At 48.8% G+C, this 23,218-nt stretch overlaps 10 protein-coding genes across 10 annotated transcripts; 3 read left to right on the top strand and 7 right to left on the bottom strand.

Moving 5' to 3' along the window:
* Positions 1-2,845: 2,845 nt before the first annotated feature.
* LAESUDRAFT_764727 (uncharacterized protein) lies at positions 2,846-4,741 on the bottom strand (the record flags this gene model as incomplete). The annotated part of the gene is made up of 6 exons (XM_040913493.1): positions 2,846-3,183; positions 3,231-3,374; positions 3,427-3,616; positions 3,844-4,422; positions 4,485-4,646; positions 4,700-4,741. The coding sequence occupies 6 exons, from the start codon at positions 4,739-4,741 to the stop codon at positions 2,846-2,848; spliced, it is 1,455 nt and encodes a 484-aa protein (XP_040758044.1).
* A 36-nt stretch (positions 4,742-4,777) lies between these two features.
* On the bottom strand, positions 4,778-5,002 carry LAESUDRAFT_764728 (uncharacterized protein; the record flags this gene model as incomplete). The annotated part of the gene is made up of 2 exons (XM_040913494.1): positions 4,778-4,825; positions 4,889-5,002. The coding sequence occupies 2 exons, from the start codon at positions 5,000-5,002 to the stop codon at positions 4,778-4,780; spliced, it is 162 nt and encodes a 53-aa protein (XP_040758045.1).
* A 358-nt stretch (positions 5,003-5,360) lies between these two features.
* Positions 5,361-6,576, bottom strand: LAESUDRAFT_764729 (uncharacterized protein; the record flags this gene model as incomplete). Its single annotated transcript, XM_040913495.1, has 4 exons — positions 5,361-5,464; positions 5,595-5,646; positions 5,700-6,344; positions 6,400-6,576. 4 exons carry the CDS (start codon positions 6,574-6,576, stop codon positions 5,361-5,363), a joined length of 978 nt encoding a protein of 325 aa, XP_040758046.1.
* A 1,802-nt stretch (positions 6,577-8,378) lies between these two features.
* LAESUDRAFT_666426 (uncharacterized protein) lies at positions 8,379-8,624 on the bottom strand (the record flags this gene model as incomplete). Its single annotated transcript, XM_040905253.1, has 1 exon — positions 8,379-8,624. A coding segment is annotated over one exon (246 nt), but the record flags the coding sequence as incomplete, so codon positions are not given.
* A 2,970-nt stretch (positions 8,625-11,594) lies between these two features.
* Positions 11,595-13,469, top strand: LAESUDRAFT_739677 (uncharacterized protein; the record flags this gene model as incomplete). Its single annotated transcript, XM_040911026.1, has 7 exons — positions 11,595-11,709; positions 12,151-12,348; positions 12,412-12,536; positions 12,560-12,614; positions 12,645-12,832; positions 12,882-13,091; positions 13,137-13,469. The coding sequence occupies 7 exons, from the start codon at positions 11,595-11,597 to the stop codon at positions 13,467-13,469; spliced, it is 1,224 nt and encodes a 407-aa protein (XP_040758048.1).
* Positions 13,470-13,949: 480 nt separating this feature from the next.
* LAESUDRAFT_718228 (uncharacterized protein) lies at positions 13,950-14,698 on the bottom strand (the record flags this gene model as incomplete). Its single annotated transcript, XM_040907410.1, has 4 exons — positions 13,950-14,213; positions 14,268-14,419; positions 14,477-14,546; positions 14,666-14,698. 4 exons carry the CDS (start codon positions 14,696-14,698, stop codon positions 13,950-13,952), a joined length of 519 nt encoding a protein of 172 aa, XP_040758049.1.
* A 774-nt stretch (positions 14,699-15,472) lies between these two features.
* Positions 15,473-16,238, top strand: LAESUDRAFT_666425 (uncharacterized protein; the record flags this gene model as incomplete). The annotated part of the gene is made up of 3 exons (XM_040905252.1): positions 15,473-15,561; positions 15,620-15,872; positions 16,002-16,238. Coding segments are annotated over 3 exons (579 nt in total), but the record flags the coding sequence as incomplete, so codon positions are not given.
* Positions 16,239-16,428: 190 nt separating this feature from the next.
* Positions 16,429-17,250, bottom strand: LAESUDRAFT_764732 (uncharacterized protein; the record flags this gene model as incomplete). Its single annotated transcript, XM_040913496.1, has 5 exons — positions 16,429-16,464; positions 16,764-16,813; positions 16,868-16,926; positions 17,052-17,089; positions 17,140-17,250. 5 exons carry the CDS (start codon positions 17,248-17,250, stop codon positions 16,429-16,431), a joined length of 294 nt encoding a protein of 97 aa, XP_040758051.1.
* Positions 17,251-18,390: 1,140 nt separating this feature from the next.
* Positions 18,391-18,848, top strand: LAESUDRAFT_718230 (uncharacterized protein; the record flags this gene model as incomplete). Its single annotated transcript, XM_040907411.1, has 2 exons — positions 18,391-18,600; positions 18,678-18,848. 2 exons carry the CDS (start codon positions 18,391-18,393, stop codon positions 18,846-18,848), a joined length of 381 nt encoding a protein of 126 aa, XP_040758052.1.
* A 431-nt stretch (positions 18,849-19,279) lies between these two features.
* On the bottom strand, positions 19,280-22,162 carry LAESUDRAFT_718231 (GMC oxidoreductase; the record flags this gene model as incomplete). Its single annotated transcript, XM_040907412.1, has 12 exons — positions 19,280-19,411; positions 19,467-19,531; positions 19,559-19,626; positions 19,670-19,875; positions 19,919-20,046; positions 20,073-20,169; positions 20,563-20,725; positions 20,870-20,941; positions 21,261-21,293; positions 21,855-21,976; positions 22,039-22,061; positions 22,129-22,162. The coding sequence occupies 12 exons, from the start codon at positions 22,160-22,162 to the stop codon at positions 19,280-19,282; spliced, it is 1,143 nt and encodes a 380-aa protein (XP_040758053.1).
* Positions 22,163-23,218: the final 1,056 nt, after the last annotated feature.

Raw genomic sequence — 23,218 nt, forward strand, 5'->3', positions numbered from 1 at the left:
ATGCTTGCATATCTTAAAAAGTTCGTAACTAATCTGTGATCACTGAATATCCTGTTGCATTTTCATAAAATGAGATACAAAATGCCACTGTTGCAAATATCACTTATAAAGGCAAAAGACTAACTCAGCATATGCCATAGTTGCAAATGCCATCATGTCTGCAGTGAAGAGTGGTGTCTAATCGCTGAAGTAGCAAGACAGGAAAACCAGAAAGGTGTACACCGATTGGATGATTGCCAGATGAATCGCAAGTGTGGACAGTCAGAAATTGGGGCCCATGCAAGGACCTATCGGAAGTTCGAGCATTCCTAGGCATGATCGGAGTTGTGAGGATCTTCATCAAAGACTTCGCAAAGCGAGCCCACTCGCTCGTGTGGCTTACTCGAAAAGGACTTCTGTTCGAATTCGGCGAGGCACAGCTCAAAGTGATGGAAGACCTAAAGCAGGCATTATTGGAGTCGCCAGCTTTGAGAGCGATTGATTATGACTTGTCAGCACCAGTTATTCTTGCAGTGAACATGTCTCCGATCGCAGTTGGATATCAGTTGTGCCAAGGCACGACTGACGGTTCGAAAAAGCGGTTTTTCAATCAATTTGGGTCCATCACGCTCAACGATCATGAGAAAAGGTTTTTGCAACCAAAGCTCAAGCTCTACGGGCTATATCGCGCTTTGCGAGCACTCAAGGTCTATCTAATCGACATTCGCAACCTAATAGTCGAAGTGGATGCCAAGTACATTAAGGGCATATTGCAGAACCCAGACATCGCTCCGAGTGCAAGCATCAACCATTGGGTCATCATGATCCTCATGTACCATTTCTGGCTAGTCCACATCCCAGGAGTCATGCATGGTCCAGATGGATTATCATGCTGACTGAGACAGCCAGGTGACCCGTCACCAGAGCTGATCAAGGACACCAACTTCGATGACTGGGTGGATCACATGAATGGCTTTATGCACCAAGTACTTTCCCGAGCACAGCTTTCAAGTAATCTGCTGTCGACCGAGGATGGTTGATTTTCAGAATGGGGGAGGAGCCAGCCACGCAATCAGGTTTTGTGCTTCTGACTCAAAGTGATGACGAATCAGAATCCATGCGAGATACTCAGGAACTGAAGGTGGTCAGCTACAAGGACGTTCCACAATCTGCATGAGCCAGATGGAATGACCATCTCATCGTTCTAATTACTGACTGGCTAGAAACGTTGCAGCGACTGGAGAATTACTCGGACAAGGAATACGATCAGATGCTCAAGTATGCGGTTCACTTCTTCAAGCGAGATGGACGTCTCTGGAGGAAGGATGGACAAGGATCACACAAGCTAGTCATATTACCACGAAACTGACTGTGAGTCCTTGCTGGTGCACATGACGAACTTGGGCATCGAGGCATTTTTCTGACTCGATCATTGATTCGCAAACGCTTTTGGTGGCCGGACGTCACAGCCAACATCGCTTGGTTCGTAAAGACTTGTGTAATATGTCAGAAGCGACAGATTTGCCAGATTCTCATTTCACCGACTGTTGCGATTCCAGCCCCGATATTTGCGAAGATATATATCGACACAATGCATATGCCGCCCTCAAACAGATTCAAGTACATTGTGCAGGGTTGGTGTTCGCTCACCCACTATCCTGAGTTCCGTATGCTTCGAGCAGAAACTGCGAAGATCCTTGACGATTAGATTTTCGAGGATATACTCTGTCGCTGGGGGGCCTTATCAGAAATCATAACTGACAATGGTGCACCATTTGTAAAAGCAGCAGCCTATCTGGAGAAGAAATATCACATCAAGCACATCCGGATAAGTGGCTACAACTCACGAGTGAATGGAATCGTTGAGCGACCACATTTCGACATTCGGCAAGGTCTATTCAAGGCTGCCAATGGAGAGGAGCACAAATGGAGTCAAGTCGCACATTTCGTTTTCTGGTCGGAAAGAGTAACGGTTAGGAGATGAATGGGTTGCTCACCCTATTTTGCAGTCACAGGCACCCATCCAGTCCTATCGCTTGATATTGTTGAAGCAACGTATTTGATTCCAGCCCCAGTCAGAATGGTGACAACAATCGACCTAATTTCGAGTCGAGCTGAAGCATTACAGAAGCACCGTGAACAGGTCACAAGAATTCATAATGCAGTCTACGAAGCCAGAAGAGAAGCAGCCAGACAATTCAAGCAAGTCCACAAGAATGCGATCAAGGATTTTGACTTTAAGTGCGGAGACCTAGTCTTGGTTCGGCATACGCAGATCGAGAAAGCACTCAATCGGAAAATGAGATCGTGCTATATTAGGCTGTATATTGTGCTGTTTTGCAATCGGGGAGGAGCATACATGCTCTGCGAGTTGGATGGAGCAGTATTGGATTGGCTGATTGCAGCATTTAGGGTGATACCATTCACAGCAAGAAAGAAGATCATGATCGCAGAAGAAATGTTGGACGCATCAGAAACCAGATTGAAGGAGATGCTCCAGTCGGACGACCAAGAAGAAGAGGAACCAGATGAAGGACAAGAAGACGAGGAGTCAGGAGATGAAGATGAAGGACAGCAAGACCAGTACGACACAAACGAGTCAGAATAAACAAGCATAGGGATTCGAACTAATTCTTCAATTGTATATAGGCACGGACTCAGCTATGGACTCAGGAGACTCAAAAACGTGGACAAGACTATCATATTTTGCGACATCTCACTTAATGATTCACTCGGGAAAACTCGCGCAAGGTTTTTCAACACATGGTTTATTCAAGCAGGCTAACTAATACATTTGCTCCATGCACGCAGAGGAGGAGAGATCACGACAGAGATATGAAAGACTATGCAGACAGCCCACTTTGCATCACCCCAGCCCAAGCCCAGCGCACCGATGATATGATGACTTGTGAGCCCTCAAGGCGCAATTCTCCATGAGAAGCTGCTGTGAGAGCTCAATCATCTGCTCGAGTTGTGTACTGGCCACAGAAGGCTCGATGGTGGCTGGCAAAGTGCGAGTCAGTTCTGACTTCATGGCCACGTTCTTGGAGGAACCCTTTGCATGAGCTTTGCCTTTCAATGAGTGCAGCTTGAGGACCTTGATCGACAGGACAACGATGGTGCCAGCATGGAAGTGCTGTGTCATGATGTCATCCAGGTCAGAGTCGTCAAAGCGAGGACACTTGGGAGGCCTGTCGAAATGACCTAAAGAAACCATTAGCAAGGAAGTAACAATGCAGAAAGGAACATACCACGCAGCGGCGGAGGAATTGCCAGCTTACAACGAGAAGGCCTGGCGGTGTCCTTCTCTTGCTTGACGGTCACAACCTCAGGTGCACCTTCAGTGTCAGACTCAACATCAGGCTCAGGCATCTCGGGTAAGGTATGGGCCAGACCTGGAGGGAGGTCAGTTAGCCAGGAACGAAACGAGAAAGGAGGGAGGCCTACAAAGGCATGGGGTCAGAGCAATCGCAGTCTCATATTCATCAATCGGTGTGTCCAGCGGAAGCTCGAGCTCTGCAGTGTAATTGCTGCCAGCAGTGTTCACATCACACATCTGCTCGTCATAGTCACCCTGGTGACTGGAAGCCTTCGCAATCACAGAAGCATCCAGCATCTTGGGCAGGGGCCAGTCCTTCTAACAGTACAGCTTCTTTAGTGAAAGCCATCTGTCAGCATCATCAATGTCAGGGACCGTATCGCACATCCACCACTTGCAAGCCTTGTGGTCGCAGTGACATTTGTGGCATTTAGGATGGAACTTGCTTAGCATGCAAGTACGAGACACCTTGTCGGAAAGAAGGCAATAGCGACACTGGAAAAAGGAGTTAGCGATGGAAAAGGGTGAGAAAGGCAAGCACTTACCAAGCAAGCAATAGATGGCTTCTGCCAAGCCAGAAGATACTCTGGGGGGAGGGAGCGATCACGAAAGGTGTGCACAGGCATGCGCACATACTGGTCCTCTGAGGTCGTAGTCATTCTGGAAGCTTTGATGGACTTGCGACCGCGACCCTTGCCCTTCTTCGAATGCACTGGAGACAAGTTGGGAATCGTGCCACCAATGAACTCGACCTCATCACTGTCACTGTCATCCTCATCATTGCTGGAGAGCTCGATGATCTCAGAGACTGATACAGAAGGGGGTTGGGCGACCACGGTAGCAAGTGGAATGTCGACCTCCATGGCCACAGTATCGGAGTCGGAAGGAGGGTCGATAGCAACCGGGTTGGCTGCACGAGCCTGGAACTCAAACTTTGGAATGGGAACACCTTGAGCAGCCACAGCCACAACAGGAGCAGCTACCACGGAGGAAGGTGCCAGAAAGGCAGCTAGAAGGGAGTTGTCGGCACCGGTGGAAGTGGTCAGAGAGTTGGAGGCCACGACCTTCCCAGTATCGAAAGGAGTATGCACGGAAGCTTCAGTCACCGGAGGAGGGCTCAGTTCCTAGAGAGAGTCCAAGGGTCGCATTAGATGGCAGAGATGGGACCACAGTCCGATGCATGTACCATGGTCATCGAGAAGGCAGCAGCCCACTTGGGCGAGATCAATTCCTCGCACCACGACAGCCATGATGATTGGACAAAGGAGTCAAGATGCACTTGGACCTTTTGGCAAAACTGGGTGTAGCACGTTTGTGACACCGAGTCCAAGAAAGTGCGAAGATCATGCTAGCGAAGGGAGCGAGTTAGCCAGTGACGAGTGCAATGGAGCATTCACTTACAAGAGCAGAAAGGAACTCATGTATAAGGAATTCAAAACCCATGGCTGGATCGAGAGGCTCTGCCTCGCACAATGCCTCCTAAGCAGAATACACGACGCCCATGACGGTGTCCTTTGCGTCCATCACCTAGGTGTCAAGGAGAGAAATTAGCACTGCAAAAAGCCAAAGGGTCTGAAAAGACAAGCATACCTTGCATGGAGAAGTGACCAAAGTCACAGGACGTTGAGAGAATGATGGGGTAGCGGGATCACCCAGCGAGGAGCTGAGAGATCGAGGTAGAGGGAGAGGCGAGTTAGGTGCCATTGCAGAAAAATTGAACTGGCCAAGCTCGGACACGTGAACATGTCATTAAAACCTCACGGTATCATCCTCTACCACATGGTAGAGCCAGTCAGCTTTCTCAGAAAGCCAGTTCAAGTGACTTGGGCAGGACTTCTGTTGTGGGACCAAAATGTGAGCCAACTCCAATCGAAGCCACTTAAAACAATGGATTCACAGTACAGCGTCAGAAATGAACACAGTTGGACTATTGTACATGAGCAAGTGGAGTACACGAAGGACAAATCGAGATGGGTCTAGACTACGTGGCTTTCCCATTTGCAGTCAAAAAGGACTTCAAGAACTGGAGACGCTCGCTAATGCGAGTCGCCTCCACTACCAGTCACGCACGCTCGTGCGTATAGATCTCGACAAGCAGAGCACTGGGAACGTCCAGTCCATGAATCTCGCTAAGAATCTGCTCAGTATCGACAAGCGATTTGGCACCTGCGAGTACAAAAGGAGTGGAGTCAGGATGGCAGCATTTTCGATCAAGAAAAAGAAGGCATACTGAAGGGAGATTGGACAAATGAGCACTTGAGGTGCGACACTCAACAGCAAATGCAAGCCTGCCCACCATGCTCAGAAGGCATAATCATGCAGTCATCATCCATCAAGCACTTAGAGCACTGGTGGCAGAAACATAAGTGATGCGCAGGCGGTGAAAAGTGAATGAACGTACCTTGGTATGCGGCCATGGCTTTCTGAAGCTCAAGAACATGATCTTCACATGCTTTGGGAGGGTGTGGATGGTGGCATAGTACTCGTGCAGCATATTTGACTCAGAAGACTTGGTGGTGACCGCAGACGACACCGTACTCACAACGGACGCCGAACGTGACTGAACTCGCAGAGTCACTGCAGCAACTTCAGATTCATGCTTGACCACATCCTGAAGAATCTCCGCCATAGCATGAGACATGGTGGAAGAAGAAGGAATGTGTCGGCTATCATAGTCTATCCACCAGCAGCCAATCGGGATGGTCTGCCCAAGAAATGTACAGTCGCACCAATCCACGAAAACGTCGTTTGCCGTGAATGCCATTAGAAAGCGATCATCAGTAAGGTCACGACCTTCAGGAAACTTGTCAAAATTGCCACAGTCTGCAGCCTCGATGATCTCTCGCATGATCTCAGCCATCGCAGCAGATGAACGAATCGGGTCAGCGGTGCTAACAGCCTCGAAATAACCTCTCAGGGTGGAAGGAACCATGGCTGGAATCCAATCGAAGTTGGGGCTCGCATTCAGCATGAGCCAGTCGTGCACTGAATTGACCTCACACAGCAAACTCTTGGCGTGGTCCGGATAGTCGCAGGTCATGCGTAACTGGAAGGTCGCAGTGTTAACCGTCAGAAGGCAGATCGCAACACAAAATACTCACCTCGTATGTGGAAAATGAAGTGGCCCAGCCCTGCCAGATCAACGCATGAGCATCAGGAGTGGGTGATGCAAACACGAGATTATCGAGGCACTGCAGTAGCAAAATGCAAGCACTGTCAATGGGGTAGACACCACGAGTGCGAGCTGCAAGGCTGAAGACACTATCAGTGTGGGACATAGCGGTGAAAGACTGAAAACCGACAGTGAGGTCATGCTATCTAAAGTACACAAGCCTGATGGACTGAGGACAGTCCAGATCTCAGAACAGGGGAGGTGATACGCACCAAGATATTCTGCAATCGGAAAATGCCAGAAACTGCGTCCGACTGTCGCACAATTGGATAGCGAGTCACCGCGATCTGAAAAGACAAACATCAAGCCGGAGCAGTTCAGAGTGGGCAAAGAAGACTTTACTGACAGCCTGGGAACACGGAACCATGTAAAGGGGTCAGAAGGTAAACATGAGGCACAGAAATGATGAGCGAGCCACGAAAAAGCATAGCCGATTACAAGAGGCAGCGTGAGAGCAGAACACGACCAGTTAGGCAACTCAGAAATGAACAAGTGTGCTAACTGAATGGAAGATAGGGTAGCAGACCAATGGACCCTGACAGGGCTGGACTTCCAGTTCCCTGACTGTATGATATGGAGAGGGGCAGAAACGAGCTTTGCGACAGGTTTCAATGGATCAGAAACATAATGTATGATCGGAAATGCATTTCAGTGACTCAGCTGGCTCATTTCTGATCCACTATATAATCTACACTGTACATAGGAATAACAGGAGAGTTTTTGATGGAGTTCCCCACGCAGCAGTGCTCAGTTCTCGTCTTGTCTATGCTAGGGCGTCGTGCCTGACTACGTCTACATCTATTGCGATCACGTTCTATGTCTCTGGGATTCTCGACACTGAGAGAGGCAGCACTCTCAGCAGTGGCCTCTAGCTCGACTCAGGTTTCAGCCAGATAAGCCACATTATCACATTCTCATATCTCATGCCATCGCATTTTGCTCGCAGGCCACCAGTCACAAGTTTCAAACCAGGATTCCATCTCCATCAGATCCCGTAGCCTTGCTAGTGCCCAGGAGTTCATCGTCGGTGCTCGTTCCAGTCAGAAGCGCTTAGGGCTTCATCATCGGCACTTCACCCAGTTCAGAGGCTGTTAGGGGTTCGTTGTCAGCGCTTGACCAATGCTTTTCAGATATAGCAGGTCCTCGTGCCACAGCTCAGACCTTCAGCCACCACAGTTCACAAGTACAGAAGTCGCCAGTTACATTCTACACCCACACACCCCTGCATTTCAGCTTTTGACTGTTTCCTGGTTGGAGGCGTCTACACAGTTGAGTCCGACACTCACCGATCTAGAACCATTGATCAATCTGACTCCGTTTTAAGCAACACAGCCAAATGACTCACAGCTGCCCGTCACTGCATTATCATCCAAAGTTTTCTGTGACCGTAGCTCAAAGGGATTGCAAACGGACAGAGCCCCGGTTCACCTTCCACCAGTAGGGTTTTGGTTAGGAGCGCTGCTCATGGCCAGGATGCGGTTGAGCATATCAACGTGACACTCATATTATCTGACATTTTGACTCACCAAATATATTGGCTCTTATGGTCAAATGGCTTTCCTGTCGCTGCCTGCAAATGCCATGCAAAATATGACATCATGGTGTCATTATTTGTGACATTATCACATGTAATGTACCCTATCTGCAATAGCATTGCGATCAGCCATTCATACCAAATGAAAACAATGCATACCTTGTGTTGAATATTCACGCGTTGATATGCACCAAAATGTTCTGTGCTGGTAAACCCTTTTGGAAGAGCAGCTGAGGGCTGCACAACTCAATAAAGGCTCCATCTCTTCTCCTTTGTCCTCATAATCAGCAGTGCTAATGCACAGATCCTGGCTCATTTTCGAGCCTCATGTCATCATCGCACCTACACATGCAGGCACTGTATGTGAAGGCGTACTAGACATAAGTCAAGTACGCTTGAAGCTCCACTGGAAGCTCAAATGATTGAGGCAGATGAGACAACCAGGTGCCTAGTGCACCATAAGAGACTGGGTCAGCAAGATTGTCTTCGGTGTTGACATAGACAGGGCAGAAGACTAGATTTGAAGCCATGGTGATGATGTTGATGCACCAGATGGAATCGTTAGTATGATGATTCTGACTGTGTCCATGCTTGTAAGCATCGATCACACCCATATTGTCACCTCAGATCACAAAAGATGCATCTCGGTGACCGAGAGCACCTGTCAAGCAAACCGTGAACTCGAGCATGATCATTTCTGCCCCAGTGATATCATGGCTGTCGCTCTTCCAGCTGAGAATCCAACACCAAGCCAACCAGCCTTACCCCATGACAAGGCCGATACCCCATTTAGTCGATGCATCTACCTGAATGTTGAGATCCTGGGGCTCACCCCTGGGATGTAGGATTCGAGGTGGGGACAGAGTTGTCAAGCTAACCAACCAACAATGAAGGTCAGAAAGGACAGATTTCAGCAGGTACCATGTGGTGAAGTGGCTGAGAATGATGAGATAAAGGTGCAGAGACCCAGCAGGTAAGCACATTCATGCGGGAAGACAAAAGTGATATGCGACAAGGTACCATTTATGCTCATCACATCTCACAGGGTGATGTGGCCATGCTCAGCACCTGCAAGGAAAGCGTGAAGTTTTGTCAGATATTTTATTTGCTTTACCTCGAGGAGACAAATGGAGTGTTCAGGTAGATCCCAAGAAAAGCCTGAGTACACAAAAATGAAGGCATAGTCATGTAGCTTGTCTCCAGTGTGCCACGGAACACTGAGGGAAGTCATAATATTCAGGACCATATTCAGCCCATAGGCATAGGTGTACAGCAATAAGACGCCATGCCATGTACCCACCCACCCCCAGACAGGAAATGAAAGTTCACGAAGTCATCGACCCACTTCCTTGTGGGACCGACACCTTCGCTGGCCAGAATATCGATGATGGTGTTTGCAGATTCACCCTGAATGCTAGTAGCTGACGAGATGCCAAAAGGCAGGCAATAATCGATATAAAATCCACCATCATGCATCACCACAATGAAAGGTTTGTGTGGAGGCCACACTGGAGACACGCGGAAAGCTGCCTGGATGTCTAAGGTTGCCGCCTGCATATCCACTGGTGTAGTCGCAACCTGCGATGGCACAAGAACAAAATACGCATAGGCCCAAAAACAAGTCCCGCCCAGTGAGATAGATATAAGTGGCAATGTGGGGAGATGCTCCGACGACAATGCTGCACATGGGCCAATGGACACAGAGCATATGCATATGTGTTTACAATGACAGGGGAAGACACTCCGACGAATAGTGTGGGGAAAATGCCCCGACGAACAGTATGGAGATGACGCTCTGACAAAAGTGCTACAACAGACAGCACACAAATTTGCAAGCAACCCAGGAACACACTCTGGCACAAGGAGAAAGAAAAGAAAAGACTCACGATTTCAGCAACCTGGGCAGCAGTGCCTCAGCTAGTTTGAAATTCACCAGAATCGATTTGATCATTAACGAACATGCCGGAGTCATCCTTATAGGACAAATTTCGCACAATGCAAAACTTTCCTGTGGACCCAGCCTTCTTGATGACAGTGAGAGGAGAGGAGCGAAAAAAGGAGCTGAGGTGTGCCTCGACCTCAGACTGTGAAAATGGGCCCAAAAACTGGCCAGCATCGAGCTCCTCTTGGATGTATGTGTTGACAATGGCAGGGTGTTGTAAAGCAGAACTGTGATTGGCAGGAGTGAAGGAACAATGGAGAGGCTTGAAGTCACTGATAGGAAAGCCATAATGAATCTTGTGAGGTAGTGAAGGATCAAGAAGGGAGTGATGCCACAAGAGGGCCTCAAAGGTGTTTGCATTGTAAGGTGTTATGATCCTATCATGCATTGACACAAGTGGCGGATCCTGCGTGGTGGTCGGCAGACCCACAGAAGTACCAGCAGTGTGAGATTTCGAAGGGACAGCAACAGGTACAGACTCCAGTAAGGTTCCAGAGGATGCAGAGTTCCTGACAACTGAAATTGATGAGCAGCTTTCGGTCAACGAATATGCAGATGGTCTTCCGATTGTCTTGCAGGGATGTATGTGAGCATGCAAAAGCTCAGTAACCAGTCCTCGCACAAATAAGGCAGGTCGACTCAGAGGATGAGGGCCATCTGCCATCTCAAAAGGATTGGGAGCACTCGACACTGGTGTGAGGATGATCATCATCTGAGCATGAACGCTCATCACCAGCACAGTCATGCACCTCGCCATGAAAATACAGGTAGAATCGACTAGAAGAAGAAGAGTGTGACAGCGTCGAGTTTGAATCGAATTGCTCCTGTGCGACCTCCATCTTTATTTCGCTAAGACGGCTGCGGTACATTGCCATATCTAGGGGAAAAGGAGCTGGAACATTTGTGTACATGTGATGTGCCTCACAGTCGAACCTCAACTGGCTTTGTAGTTCTTTGCGAAGTTTGGCAAGGCCATGAGGTAGTCAAAGTGAGACTGAAATCGCGCGATGACAGCCTCGTCAGACACCCACTTATATACCTTCAGCATGTTGCGCCAAGCTTCTGTGAAACACTCTGCTGGAAGCGACTCCTCTTCCGGCCAAGCACTTAAGTTGAGGAGGTCCACATGCCCATCATTGGTAGACACCTTTCACGTTTTTATAGCCATGGGGTCGAGATGCATCTTGCATATGGTGTCTGATGTCAGGAGTGTGAGAGGGATATAAAACTGTGCCAATGCGAGCTTAATGATAGCAGAAGGAATCTCGTGGCCACTCTCCTGGAAAAGGTCTGATGAGCGCTCGTGAGCAGTGGAGTAAATGTGTTTCTCTGACAGATTTCGCCTCCTGCTTCATGGGTACAGCCTCTGGAGTGGGTGTATGTGCCCCCGATGAGCACCTGGAATGCATTCATGAAGGTGGCTCTTGAGGTCGGTGACATGCCGCTGACAACTCCTGCGAATTGAGCAGCACTAGCCAAAGGATTAGTAGGGTCCACAGAAAGGTCTGTGGGCTTCGCCACGCCAGACAGAATTTCATTGCCCGCAAGGTCCAGGAATAACTTGTCATCCAGGACAGTCTCCTCACCAAGGTCACGTCTACTTGCTTTGGTTGCGTTTCGAGCAGCCCGCACTTCGTTTTTGAGCTCTATGGCCTCCGCAGAGGCACCTGCCCAAGTGGTCCATGAGGATTCGCTGTGGTTCTCAAGTTCGTCTGAGTCCCTCGCTAGGCCTTGGGTGGATTTTCCGAGCACACTCTGTGGCTGTGAGTCATAGCTGTTTTCAAACAACTGGTGTTGGGGTAAGCTATAGCTAAAAAAAAAAAAACTATGAGAACAACTAAAAGGAACTACTGTGTGAGCTGGTAGCGAGGACGTGGTGGGTGGGAAGAAATGTAGCGCATATGTCAGGTAAGCGTGCCTCTTCTTCGCCCACCTGCTTAGTAAGCAAGCATTTGGCCCACCTCTCATTCCTCATTCTGGACCGCCCCCCCAGGCCCGGCTCAGCTCGGCCCAGCTTACGGCTTGAGGCTGAGCCCGGCACATCACTACGTGCATTCGGTTGCATCTGCCACACGAGGACAGTCTGCATCTGTCTAACCACACCCTCACCCACTCCCACCCACCTCCTTGATTCTATACTTCTCAGGACAATATATACTACGCCAGTTATCATCATGATTGCAGAGGTTATATTGGAGGTGAAGGTTGCCCTCGTCCAACTACCATTGCAACAAGTGGCCTTCTGCCTGACAGAGAGCTCGACGACGGACTGGAAAGAAAGCCGATCAAGACCCTGTCAAAGCCGACAGACTCGTCGGGCAAGGACATTGTCATCAAGCAGCTCAAATATCTGGGCTCGTACAACTGGACTAATGAGACAAAGCTGACGATACTCGTTCCCGGTCAGTGCTATTCAGACATCACATTGCTCGCTCATACCGTACACCAACAATCAACGCACTTAGGGTCTCCAGCACAGTGGCAGGACAGATCTTTTCCGTACCGAGTTCAGCCAGACAGTGGCATCAAGTTCGTCGATCAGAACGGATATCGCATGCCATCATCCACGTTGTATCCTCTGTTTCATGCAGTGGATATAATGATGGAAGGAAGGGAGACAGCATCGATTGGAGATCAGTCAACTTTGTCACTGACCACAATGGCCTCCGTAAGTTTCTCCATTGAATCAATGACACAGATGGCTCTGCCAAGGAGTTCAGGATTGACACACAACTGGCCAGAACCAGGACCGTTCTGTTGAATCGCTGGGAGAAACACATGGGCCACTTGCAGCGGATGACATATGGCTTCAGTTTCGAGCGGGCGAGCACGGATAAGGTCAAAGGATGCGAGCGAGGCACTAGTCACCATCGCATCATCAAATATGTCAGTATACAAATTGTATCAAGATGAAATTATGCTGATTTTTGCGCAGGATCTTGATGGTCTTACACTAGTTGTCCGCTTTGAGGTTAATGCCTTCATCGCAGCCTTGCCCTCGCCCGGAGTCGTTTCATCTTCTTCCAATATCGGCTCACTTTCCGATATGTTATCTGGCCTGAACGTAGCAACTGTGACGTGCGACTTGATGGTAGACGGCGCTGCATCCACCGCTGAGCTTGACGTGATTCGCACTGGATCAGAGGTGCTGCAGAGCTCTCTAATCGAGATGAGCACTCAGTCGTGAAAGAATGCCGAGAAGTATGATTGGCGTGATGCATATCCACAGTTATACCTGTCCCAAATCTGCAACCACTACCTTGCAGTGCATAACCGTGGAGAGTTCGAGACGATCACCAAATGCACGGTTGATGATGCAGAGATGAAACACTTTGATATAAGTGCCCAGAATGGGTTCAAGAAGTTGTGTCACATCTTAGAGACTGTTCAGGAATTGGTTGTTGAATATGGGCAGCGAGGATGCCTCAGCTTGGTTCACCGCGACAGGCAATTGCAAGCGTTTGATAGAATCAAACACAATGTTTACCTTCCAGAAGACATGCTGAGGCGTTTCGAGGATTGAGGGCGCTGGCAGGGTATATCGTCGATGTTATGGGAACCTGACTGTCGGGAGAGCATTCTGTCATAGGCTTGGGACTGTATTAGCACGTGTTTGGGAGCTCAGCTGCACATACTGCATTCTTCTGTACCTAGTACGTATTTTGGTGAAGCAATGTACGTATCTTCGAAATGAAATTTGGATTGTTCAGCTGCAGTCAATATCCATGTGCTTAGGTCAGTGCCATTGAGTTCAGCATCACATCTTTGGCATCACAGGGGCATCACACCTTTGGCATCCATACAAGTACTGTAATAGCTGTATGCAGATTGCACACATCTATTGATACACACCAGCCTGCAGTGATGAGCCTGGTTATTCTATGAATCGTAAATCATGCATGCAATGAATCAGAGATGAGTGCGAAGCAAACAAAAGCGACTGCCATTTAGTCAGCGAAAGTATACAGCATAGTTGGATGATAGTCTACAATAGACATGCCGACTAGTCCTTCTTCAACTCCCGTATAACGAACATCCGGTCGCCCTCTGCCTTTGTTGTGATTTTCGCCAAGCCATTAATGCTTGCAAGCCCTTGTGCACTGCGGCCATTGGCGAGGACGACATACATCTCGAGGCCGCCACCGACCTCGATATATCGCTCTGTCGCACTCGTGAACGAGTCGATCACGATGGAAGGGACGTCCAGTAGCAGAAGATGTGCGGGATGTGTTGTCCCGGGAGCAGCGAGCTGATTCTTATGATAGATCTGCACATATATTGTACGTTATTAGCGAACGTGAGACTGTTGAGTATATTTCACCCAGGGGAGGGACATCTCCGGTTCTCCACAAGAAGGTACATATGCCTGGTTATCTAGGAATGGCTGGACCAGGGACTGCGCAGCACCCGTGGCTCGACATGCTTCATGTTCATATGAGCCTACGGGATTGAAGGTATAAACTGCACCTGAACCTGGAGATACATGTCAGATTAAGCATGGGGGCACGTGACAGAGCAGCGAGCACGTACCGTCCTCTTCGATGCCTCCGAGAAGATTGTAAACATGATAGGGGAAGAAACGGTGAGTGTAGAGCATGGTCTGAATGAGACCAGCGATGGGGTGATGGTGCAAAGGGGCATGTCTTTCGCATGGGCATGGTGGTACCACTGAGCAGGACATTAGACGAGCGCACCGAGAGACAAATAGCGAGCACGCACCTTAAGCCTTTGATTGACCTGCTTCACGAACATGTTCCCTTTCGTGCAAAGCCATCCATGGCGAGGACCACACAGCCAGTTCTGTGTGTACGTCAGCTTGCATGGTGTAGACTCAGGAACACCGAAAAAGTCACAGAACTGGGCAGTTCTGAGAAGCCTAGCATCACAAGTGGAGTAGGTCTTTCCATTCAGTGCAGGCAGGATGGATGGAGAAGAGAACACCAGAGACTCCAGACATAGGAGAAGACGAAAGATGCTGAATGCCACGGGAGGTTTGCCAAAGAATGAGAAATTGAGCTGTGGGTGCCAGTGGTCAGAGCATCAGGGAAGAGTTCCTCTGGCCCTGTGATGCTGGAAATGATGGGGCTAGCTAGCCCCTTGCATTTTCTGATTGCATTAAACATTTGATAGGACCAAAAAGACACAGCCCCTACAACATAAATGAGTAGCCAAGATATGGTGCAAGGTGATCAGGTGCTCATACAGCCAACAGACATAATGACTATGAAATACGAAGAAAAAGATTAACAGGACACTTTGGTAAAACAGCAAGCAATGCTTGCTAGTAGTACCCCACCCAGGTTCAAGCCCTGGGAGTGCCCATCATGCCCGGGTTCGACTCCCGCAAATGAAACTCATATATGCATAAAATATGAGAAAAGGTATGAAAATAGTACCTTTTTGGCATTCAATGATCTTTCCATTTTTTCTCACAATGAAGAAAGTACTGATTCATTTTTGCAAAAAAGGTGTAAGAATGGAATTGAATAATGCAATGTTTCCCATCAGGTGAATGATTTTGTGAAAAGGCTAGGCGGCAGCGAAAAGGTTTTGATGGGGTGGCTGAAAGAACGGGGAGTGGCCAGTGCAAGCCTGAAGGAGCATACAATGTTGAGGTATATCTGAGCTGGTTTTGCCCTCGAACGATGAGAGCGCTCATGCACAGCGTTACAGGCTACTCAAAGTTGGTGCTCTCAAACCCAACAACTATGCATCGTGCACTGCATGGATCCACAACACATCAATAGACCTCCGATCTAACCACCCAGCTATCGCCGAGCAAGATTTTCTGCTCATGAGCGAAGCAGAGCACTGCGAGAAGTGGGACATCATCAGCCTCAGCCTCATCCTGAATTTTGTCCCGGATGCAAAAGATCGAGGTACATATGCATTTCCCTCAGATGCTGAAGGGCAAGTACTGAACTTGGTGACACAGGCAAGATGCTGTGACTAGCTCACACGATGCTGTGTCAGATGGCCTCCTGTTCATCGCCATAAGTCTATCCACGTACGACCTGCATCACACAATCATTCACCCTTCCCCTCCTCCGACAAGCTACCACTTCCATGCATCCTCAACTCGCACTACAGGCTCATGCCAGAGCACTTCACAGCCCTCCTACAGATCATTGGGCTCTCCACGATAAAGACATGGTGGAAAGAGGGTGGCAAGATGGTGTATTGGCTCCTGCGCATGACGCCCGTCATGTCACACATGACCGATCCAGCACTATATGAGAGCAAGAAAGTTTTACGACCGGGGAAAAGAAACAACTTTGTTATTCTGTTGTGACAGGGTCGGTGATGCTGCCATGCTTGGTATGAATCACCCCATACTGTAGTTATCACCCATTCAATGTCACGATCAGCGCTTCAATTCTGCAGATCACTGCGTAATGCTGTCCTATATGTTAAGGGCCCACTGCGTGCCAGCACCAAGGCGTTGGATGAAGTCAGCGATCCTACATTACAATTGTAATTGTCTACTTGTGCTTCTCGTCCACCGGGTCGAGATACAGCTGCGGGAGGATCGAGTGAGCCACGGCACTTTCCATACAAGCCCTCTGTGCTTGCCTTGCTTGGATTCATGACATTCAGCGGATCGATGGCCCGCTTGATCGTCTTCATCAACTCAATAGTATTCTCTCCAAGCTCAGCTACCAAATACTCCTTCTTACCGATGCCGACACCATGCTCACCGGTACCTGCATTGTCGCTGTTAACTTCGATGCGTGGCATCAAAAGGAAACACCAAACGCTCACAGCTTCCATCCAGCCGAATCGTGCGGAGGACCAATCAGTGCATGGCTTCGCTCACCTTCTGGAGCTCCTTGTCGTCCATGAACAGAATCAGTGCATGGAAGTTGCCTGCAAGAAGCACAATGAGAACAGTGGCATGTACCAAGAGCTGAGAGCACCTACCATCACTGACATGGCCGAAAATAGTCGAAACGAGCTGTGGCAACTGCGACGGTGGCACGCTACCTCTCCTCGTCAGTCAGCCCATCCAACGCATATGACCAAAAACCCAGATAGCATGCACCACACATCCATCGTCTAGCAGCACGAGCCGAGCATGCTCCCGATCGTGCTGATGAGCGCGTACTTGCGGCTCTCCCACAGCTTGGCGACCTCCTCATCCGTCTGCGCAAACTTAAAGCGTGTGCTCCCATGCCTGCACACGTCTGCTGCACAGTGGCGGCGGTGATGCTAATTCCCTCCTTGTCACCCTGGATCTTGAAGAAGAGCATGTCACTGATGGGGAGCTTTCGGGAGATCTCACCGGTGGAATTGATTCCACCCATCACTGTGAAGGGATTAGAGAAATGCTGCTAGAAGTGGTGCATGTAGGAGATGCGTACTGTTGTCATCGAGCAATTCGATGCATTCTGTGGTGTCGTGAAGCTCAGTGAACAATAATGGATGTTGAGATTTCACATATGGATGTGCGGTCCGTTAGCACTGTTCAGTATTTCTTGTACAGTGCTGACGGCATGCTCCATGTCAGGGAATTGCACCATGGCAACCTTGGTTGGCAGCAGAGGTGCCAAGTGTAGTGTGGCTGGAAGAGGGACGTGGGGGCTCAGCGAGTCATATGATGACCTGCATTGAAAGCCTCGCCCTCGGTCACGACGCCAGTGTGCCTTCGGCGCCGATGAACAGTTTTGTCAGGCCAAAGCCAGCCGCTGACTTGTGCGCTCTTCGACACATTTTGATGACTTCGCCGTTGGGCAATACCGCGGTCTGCACAGGCGGTGAACATTCTCAATAGGACTTGCTTGCTGCGACACATCACAGGGGTGGCGTACGGTGGCGTATGGGTGGCGTACGGGTGGCTTGGCTGGAGAGTGGTTTTGGTCCTGTTACTTGTGCTTGTAGCCCATTGTGTGTCTGGGCCAGAGGCCAGAGGCTGAGCGCCCGAAAAGGCTACATAAGCTGTGTGCTGTGCTTGGTTTCATTCTCCTCCTTCCTTCAGACTTATATCACATCCTTTAGAGTTCCCTCCAGGGTCAGACAAGGATATCCGGAGCGTTCCCGCAGAGGTTTGAAGGAATTGTCTCTTCTGCCCACGGGAGACTACCTCCAGGATTATGCTGGCTAGAGAAAATGATTCGAGACAGGTAAGTCTATATCATGAACGTGATCGTGCTGTACAAATGAGTCGATGCCTCTTGGTTGCAGCACAGCGAGCAATTGCGACTCGATGCAATGAAGCGCCGTTATGGGAGGCATCCTTCCATTGGGCGCGATGTGAATGGCAAGTGGAATTATGTTCCAGCCATGCCTCAAAGCATGAACACTGCTTTTGGTCAATCGAGAAGCATACGTTCCACAATCATAGGGTTTCTAGAGCACCATCTGATCATAATTATCTTGATGCCTAGGTGGTATCATCCACCGCAGCTACCAGGGTGGGAAGGGTGCGATCTGACGTACAGTATATGATGGATCCTGAAGAAGGAGTGAGGGAGGACTACGGAACAGTGCCTACAGTGATAGACGATGATGACGGTCCAGCGAGGGATGATGATGATTCAGCGAGGGATGATGACAGTTCAGTGAGGGACGATGACGGTTCAGCGAGGGACGATCACATTTCAGCAGTGCACGATGACGATGACGGTTCATTGGTGGACGATGACGATGACAGTTCAGTGAGCAATAATGAGGGTTCACTGTCACAGGTGATTGTTGATCGTCTCATGTTCGGCATTCTATTGCTCATTGTCAGGAGCAGGACCTGGATGCACCGGTTCCAGTGCGAAATCCTGCCGCCAATGCCTTTCTACGAGGGCTTTCGACCACCTCAGCACCACCTAAGCATTGGGTCCACGTGTTCTCTAACTTGGAGATTGACAGCGAGGATGCCGTTGATTCGATAGCCTTATTAACGAAGGATTAAGGCTGCAAGGAGTGGTTGTTGCTTCAGGAAAGGCTAGACGTCATTGGAAATGACTCTCTCTATGCATGGTGGATCCGGTTGAAGACCACATTGGAGCAGAGGGTCACTCGTTTGGATCGCGATTGACCAACTTTCAGCAGAATTTGTTATGATAATGTTATGTTACGTTTGTATGCAGAGCCCATGATGTTGAAGGTTTCACGGTCAAACTGTCAGTGCATGTCAAATACCTTTGTACTTGATATATCTACATTAGCAATCAGGAGGCCTCGACGTATGTGTGCAATAGCTGTATATGTTGTTCCTTATCCACCATGATAGCAGTGCAGTCGATGAAACCAAGATTTGTAATGCACGAAGGACGACACTAAACTACAAAGCTTTCGTAACAAATCTTATGAACGTGATCCCCGCACTTCCATCTAGAGCTGTCATTTCTTGATGATGTCGGGCTTGATGCGGAAGACCAACCTATCTTGCATATGAGACGATACCTCTAGTGGGACTCCTGATCGAAACATCGACGACACACATTCTGATCGATGACACTTCATTCCGTATACCTGCACCCATATTACAAGTCAGATATAGCATCGTCATGATCAGCCGCACAATTACTTTCAATGATGGGTCGACAATTCTGTCTTTTTCCTTCAGTAGCATACACAGGCTCCCAATCATACCTGTAAAAATGACAAGCTCGTGCGAACAGCAGCTTTCGCAATTGACATATGCCAGGCCGTCCAGAAGTGCTTGCACAGTGACCTTCAAGTGAGATCTATTAGATAAGGTGCAACATTGTGAGCATGTCACAGAGATACCCATCACGGAGCTGTCCATCATGTGCAATGTTGGATTCTTGCATCATTTCCGCGATCACAATGTCCTTGAACGGTTCTGTGTGTGCAATCTTTCGAACGTACTTAAATGAATCCAGGATAATCTCGAGGTCAGCTTCTTGCTCGTAATAGTAACGGGGATCGACTCGGATGGTCGGATTCATCTTTGGATCAGCCGAGTTAATGTGCTGTTGTGTCGTATGAGGGAGGAACAAAAGCAGCAAGACATACGATTGTTCCACAAGAGATTGGATGGCTGACAACAGGAAACAGTGAAAGGCGAGTTTGTGAAAAGCTAAACATGTGTGGTTCAGCCTCGTTACCCCGATCAGCATATGCAGATAGCTTACTATCTGGGACTAGCGAGAATAAAAATATCAGATACTCCACAGCGGCACATAGGCATCCTTCATGAGCTCCAGCTGCATCTCATACTGCACCCTGAGTCCAGAAGGATATTGATCGACTTCCTTTGCCGCTATCTGTGGGGTCGCGCAGTAGTGTTTTGATAAGCATCTATCAGACGCGAACGTAGCAGCAGCGCAAGCATCCTCTTAATTGCAGAGAAGCGCTCGGAATAATCTGAGCAGAGATAATTTCTTGCGATGACATGTCATGATTTGGGATTTAAAATCAGAAGGTGCCGTGAAGCAAATGGTGGCAGACAGATGGCCATAGCATCAACTCTGTCAGCGACGATCCAACAGGCAACAATGGATGAAGAACCTTGAGATGCTTCGAGAACTCTGCAATGGATAGTATGAGTGGCAGACCGTTGGCCTTGATAACCTGCAGGCTGCGACTTCTGAACGAAGTTACCAGATTTGACACGATGTGTATCGTAACGTGTATATAAGTGAGACACGGCGAAGAACGTTATGAATGAACTTGAGCAGTGCCACCTTGACTTCGGTGAGTGTGACATTGGGTGACATCTCGAGCAGAAGCACGATGATCGAGAGCACCTTGACCATGAGCTGGATGTCTAATGTCGTGGCGTAGGAAAGATCGGCGGGCACACTGACTTGGTGTTTGTTGCTGGTAAATAGGGCATCAATTGACGCTCATGGTACAGGACGACGTATCTCTTCAAGAGGTCATCCAAACATGCCAAAATTTGGCCCTACCCCAATCAACCAGTGACCACTCTTCAGCAGACCAGTGATCAGTGACCGCACGCACCAGTTCACCCAATGATCTTCGATTATCACTTCCCTTGCAACACAGATCACATCCTGCACGGTGCCATCTGTCCTGTTTGCACGTCATGCATTCTCTCCACTTTCTCGTCTTCATGACAACTGCCTGGCACATTCACAAATTGCCGATGAAAAAGCTCCATGTCTGTCTCATGGTTGCTGAGTCATTGCACTGCATCGTTGTAGACCACATCAAACTGCCTCGTGTTCAATAGCGTAGAGAACACGCAGAACCCCTCAGAAATGACCCGCGGATGTCCTTACTCAGAGAATTCAATAAACTCAGCAAGATACAACCGATGACAGTGAGAGAAGAAGGGTGCAATGAACGGCATGCAGATAGAAGGCAATGCAGATGCACTTGCCTTGCTCACCACATTGACACGTTGCGACGTCGGAAAAACGGCCTGGAACGATGATCAGCAGCACATTCAGCAAGCCATTCATCTGACCTTCTGCAGCGTGCCAACGTTGTCAGTTTGCTCAGATCATGTGAAATTTGAAAGACAGGAGTATTATTATTATGCACTCTTCATCAAGTCTTGCATCTTCGGTATTGTGATCCGCCATTTCTTCATATTCAACTTCAACGTCACCAGCATAGTTCTGCGATGAATCAGAAGTTGTACATGAAACGATGTGATCTCAAAGAGCACCGCGTAACAACCACTCATACACGCACAATGCATGCAACATTTCTGCTGTTTCTTATCCTCACGTTCTACGACTCGATATTTCTGTAATGTTGTATGATTGAGTATCGATCCACACTAGTGGCGCGGGACTGCTGCCACAAGCTGCTTTGTCGTGTTCTAGGCTTCAATTCTCATTGGGAGGCTTCAGTAAACTGCTTGGAGCGGATAGTTGGAAAGAATCGTACGAGTGCTGACATGCGCGCCTGCAGGGAGCAGACGAGACAGCATCAGTGAATGGTCAACTAGTAGCTGTGGCTTGAGGTCAGAGCTCACCCTTTAATCCTGGGGTCCTCTGCATTTGAAGATGCATTTGAAGAGGTATAATCCAACATGACAATCAGAGATTGTGGGCTTTCGCAGACAGATGACACTTGCCTCCGCACTGTGTCTTGCACCTGTCACATCAGCGATGTTGTTGAAGCACCATATCCAGCGTACCGATACCGCAACCACTCACAATCGGATGGTTGATAGCACTGTCTTCCATTCGACAAAGAGATCGGCACAACATGCAAGCTTCTACGAGGAATTTAATGTGGAAACCCACCACTTGTAGCGAGGGAGAGAACGCGAAGGGCCATAAGAATCTCACGCTCAGGCTCGGTACTGCTTTGTGCCCTGGAGATTCACCTTGACCAAAGAACAGGCACAGCTAAATGCTGCCGAAGATCGACTTGATCGCAGAAATGCTGTGGTTGCAATGGTTCATGAGGTCGTGGACAAGATTCTAGCATAAGAACCCAGGTAGAGGGGTAGTATTCAGCTTGTTTTCTGATATAAGCATGTTGTGGGGCGTATATACCTTATACCTTCCCGATCATGCATTTCATGCAGCATGTTACCATAGTGGCGTCATCGATTCCATATCTTGTCTAGATGTTTTGAAGTGTGGCATGTCCATGTAATGCGTGTATAGGAAGCACTTGCTGCAAGTGCAGTAGCAACAGGGCAACGGCTCTGAGTTATTCGAGGGCATCTCCCTGCAAACTGAAGGACAGGTCACGAATAAGAAGTACTACTGTACCATATAGCCATGTGCCCCAAGCCTCGTGCAATTAATGTAAAAAGTGCACAGCCATGGCTGACTAAAAGGCAGCGCGCAACAGTGTTGTCGTTGACCCCGGTTATCGGGTGATAACCGGGCAATAACCAGGGGTAAGGCACTTTGATCTTGACCTAGAGAAAGGGTCAAGCGTGATATGCGCATGACCCCGTGGTGGCGCGTGAACATTCATATTAGTGTACAAGTTCAACCAAATGTCAGTTCATTGCGAGAATGCTTCGTGCTCCATCACTTCAAGCCATTATTGCTAATTATGGTAAATAATGGATCATGTGCAGGTCATGCTTGACCTCTTGACCCCATCTTAACCCGGTCATTGACGGGGGGGTCAATCAGTTGACCCCAGTCAAGTCTAAGGGGTCAAGCCTTGATGTCATGATTTTTCCCATCCATTCCCACACCACACTTTGTGGGTGCTCCGACCCTGTTCCGTCGTCGCCAATCCATCGGATACCCTTACCATATATGGACATTCCGCCACTCTCGCGTCTCAAAGTGCGGACTCCCCTTCTTTTGTACCTATCCCCAGGGACGTCCAGTAGCCTAGTTACCAGTCTGTAGCATGTCTGTACAG

This window comes from Laetiporus sulphureus, assembly GCF_001632365.1.
Source record: "Laetiporus sulphureus 93-53 unplaced genomic scaffold LAESUscaffold_85, whole genome shotgun sequence".
NCBI lineage: Eukaryota > Fungi > Basidiomycota > Agaricomycetes > Polyporales > Laetiporaceae > Laetiporus > Laetiporus sulphureus.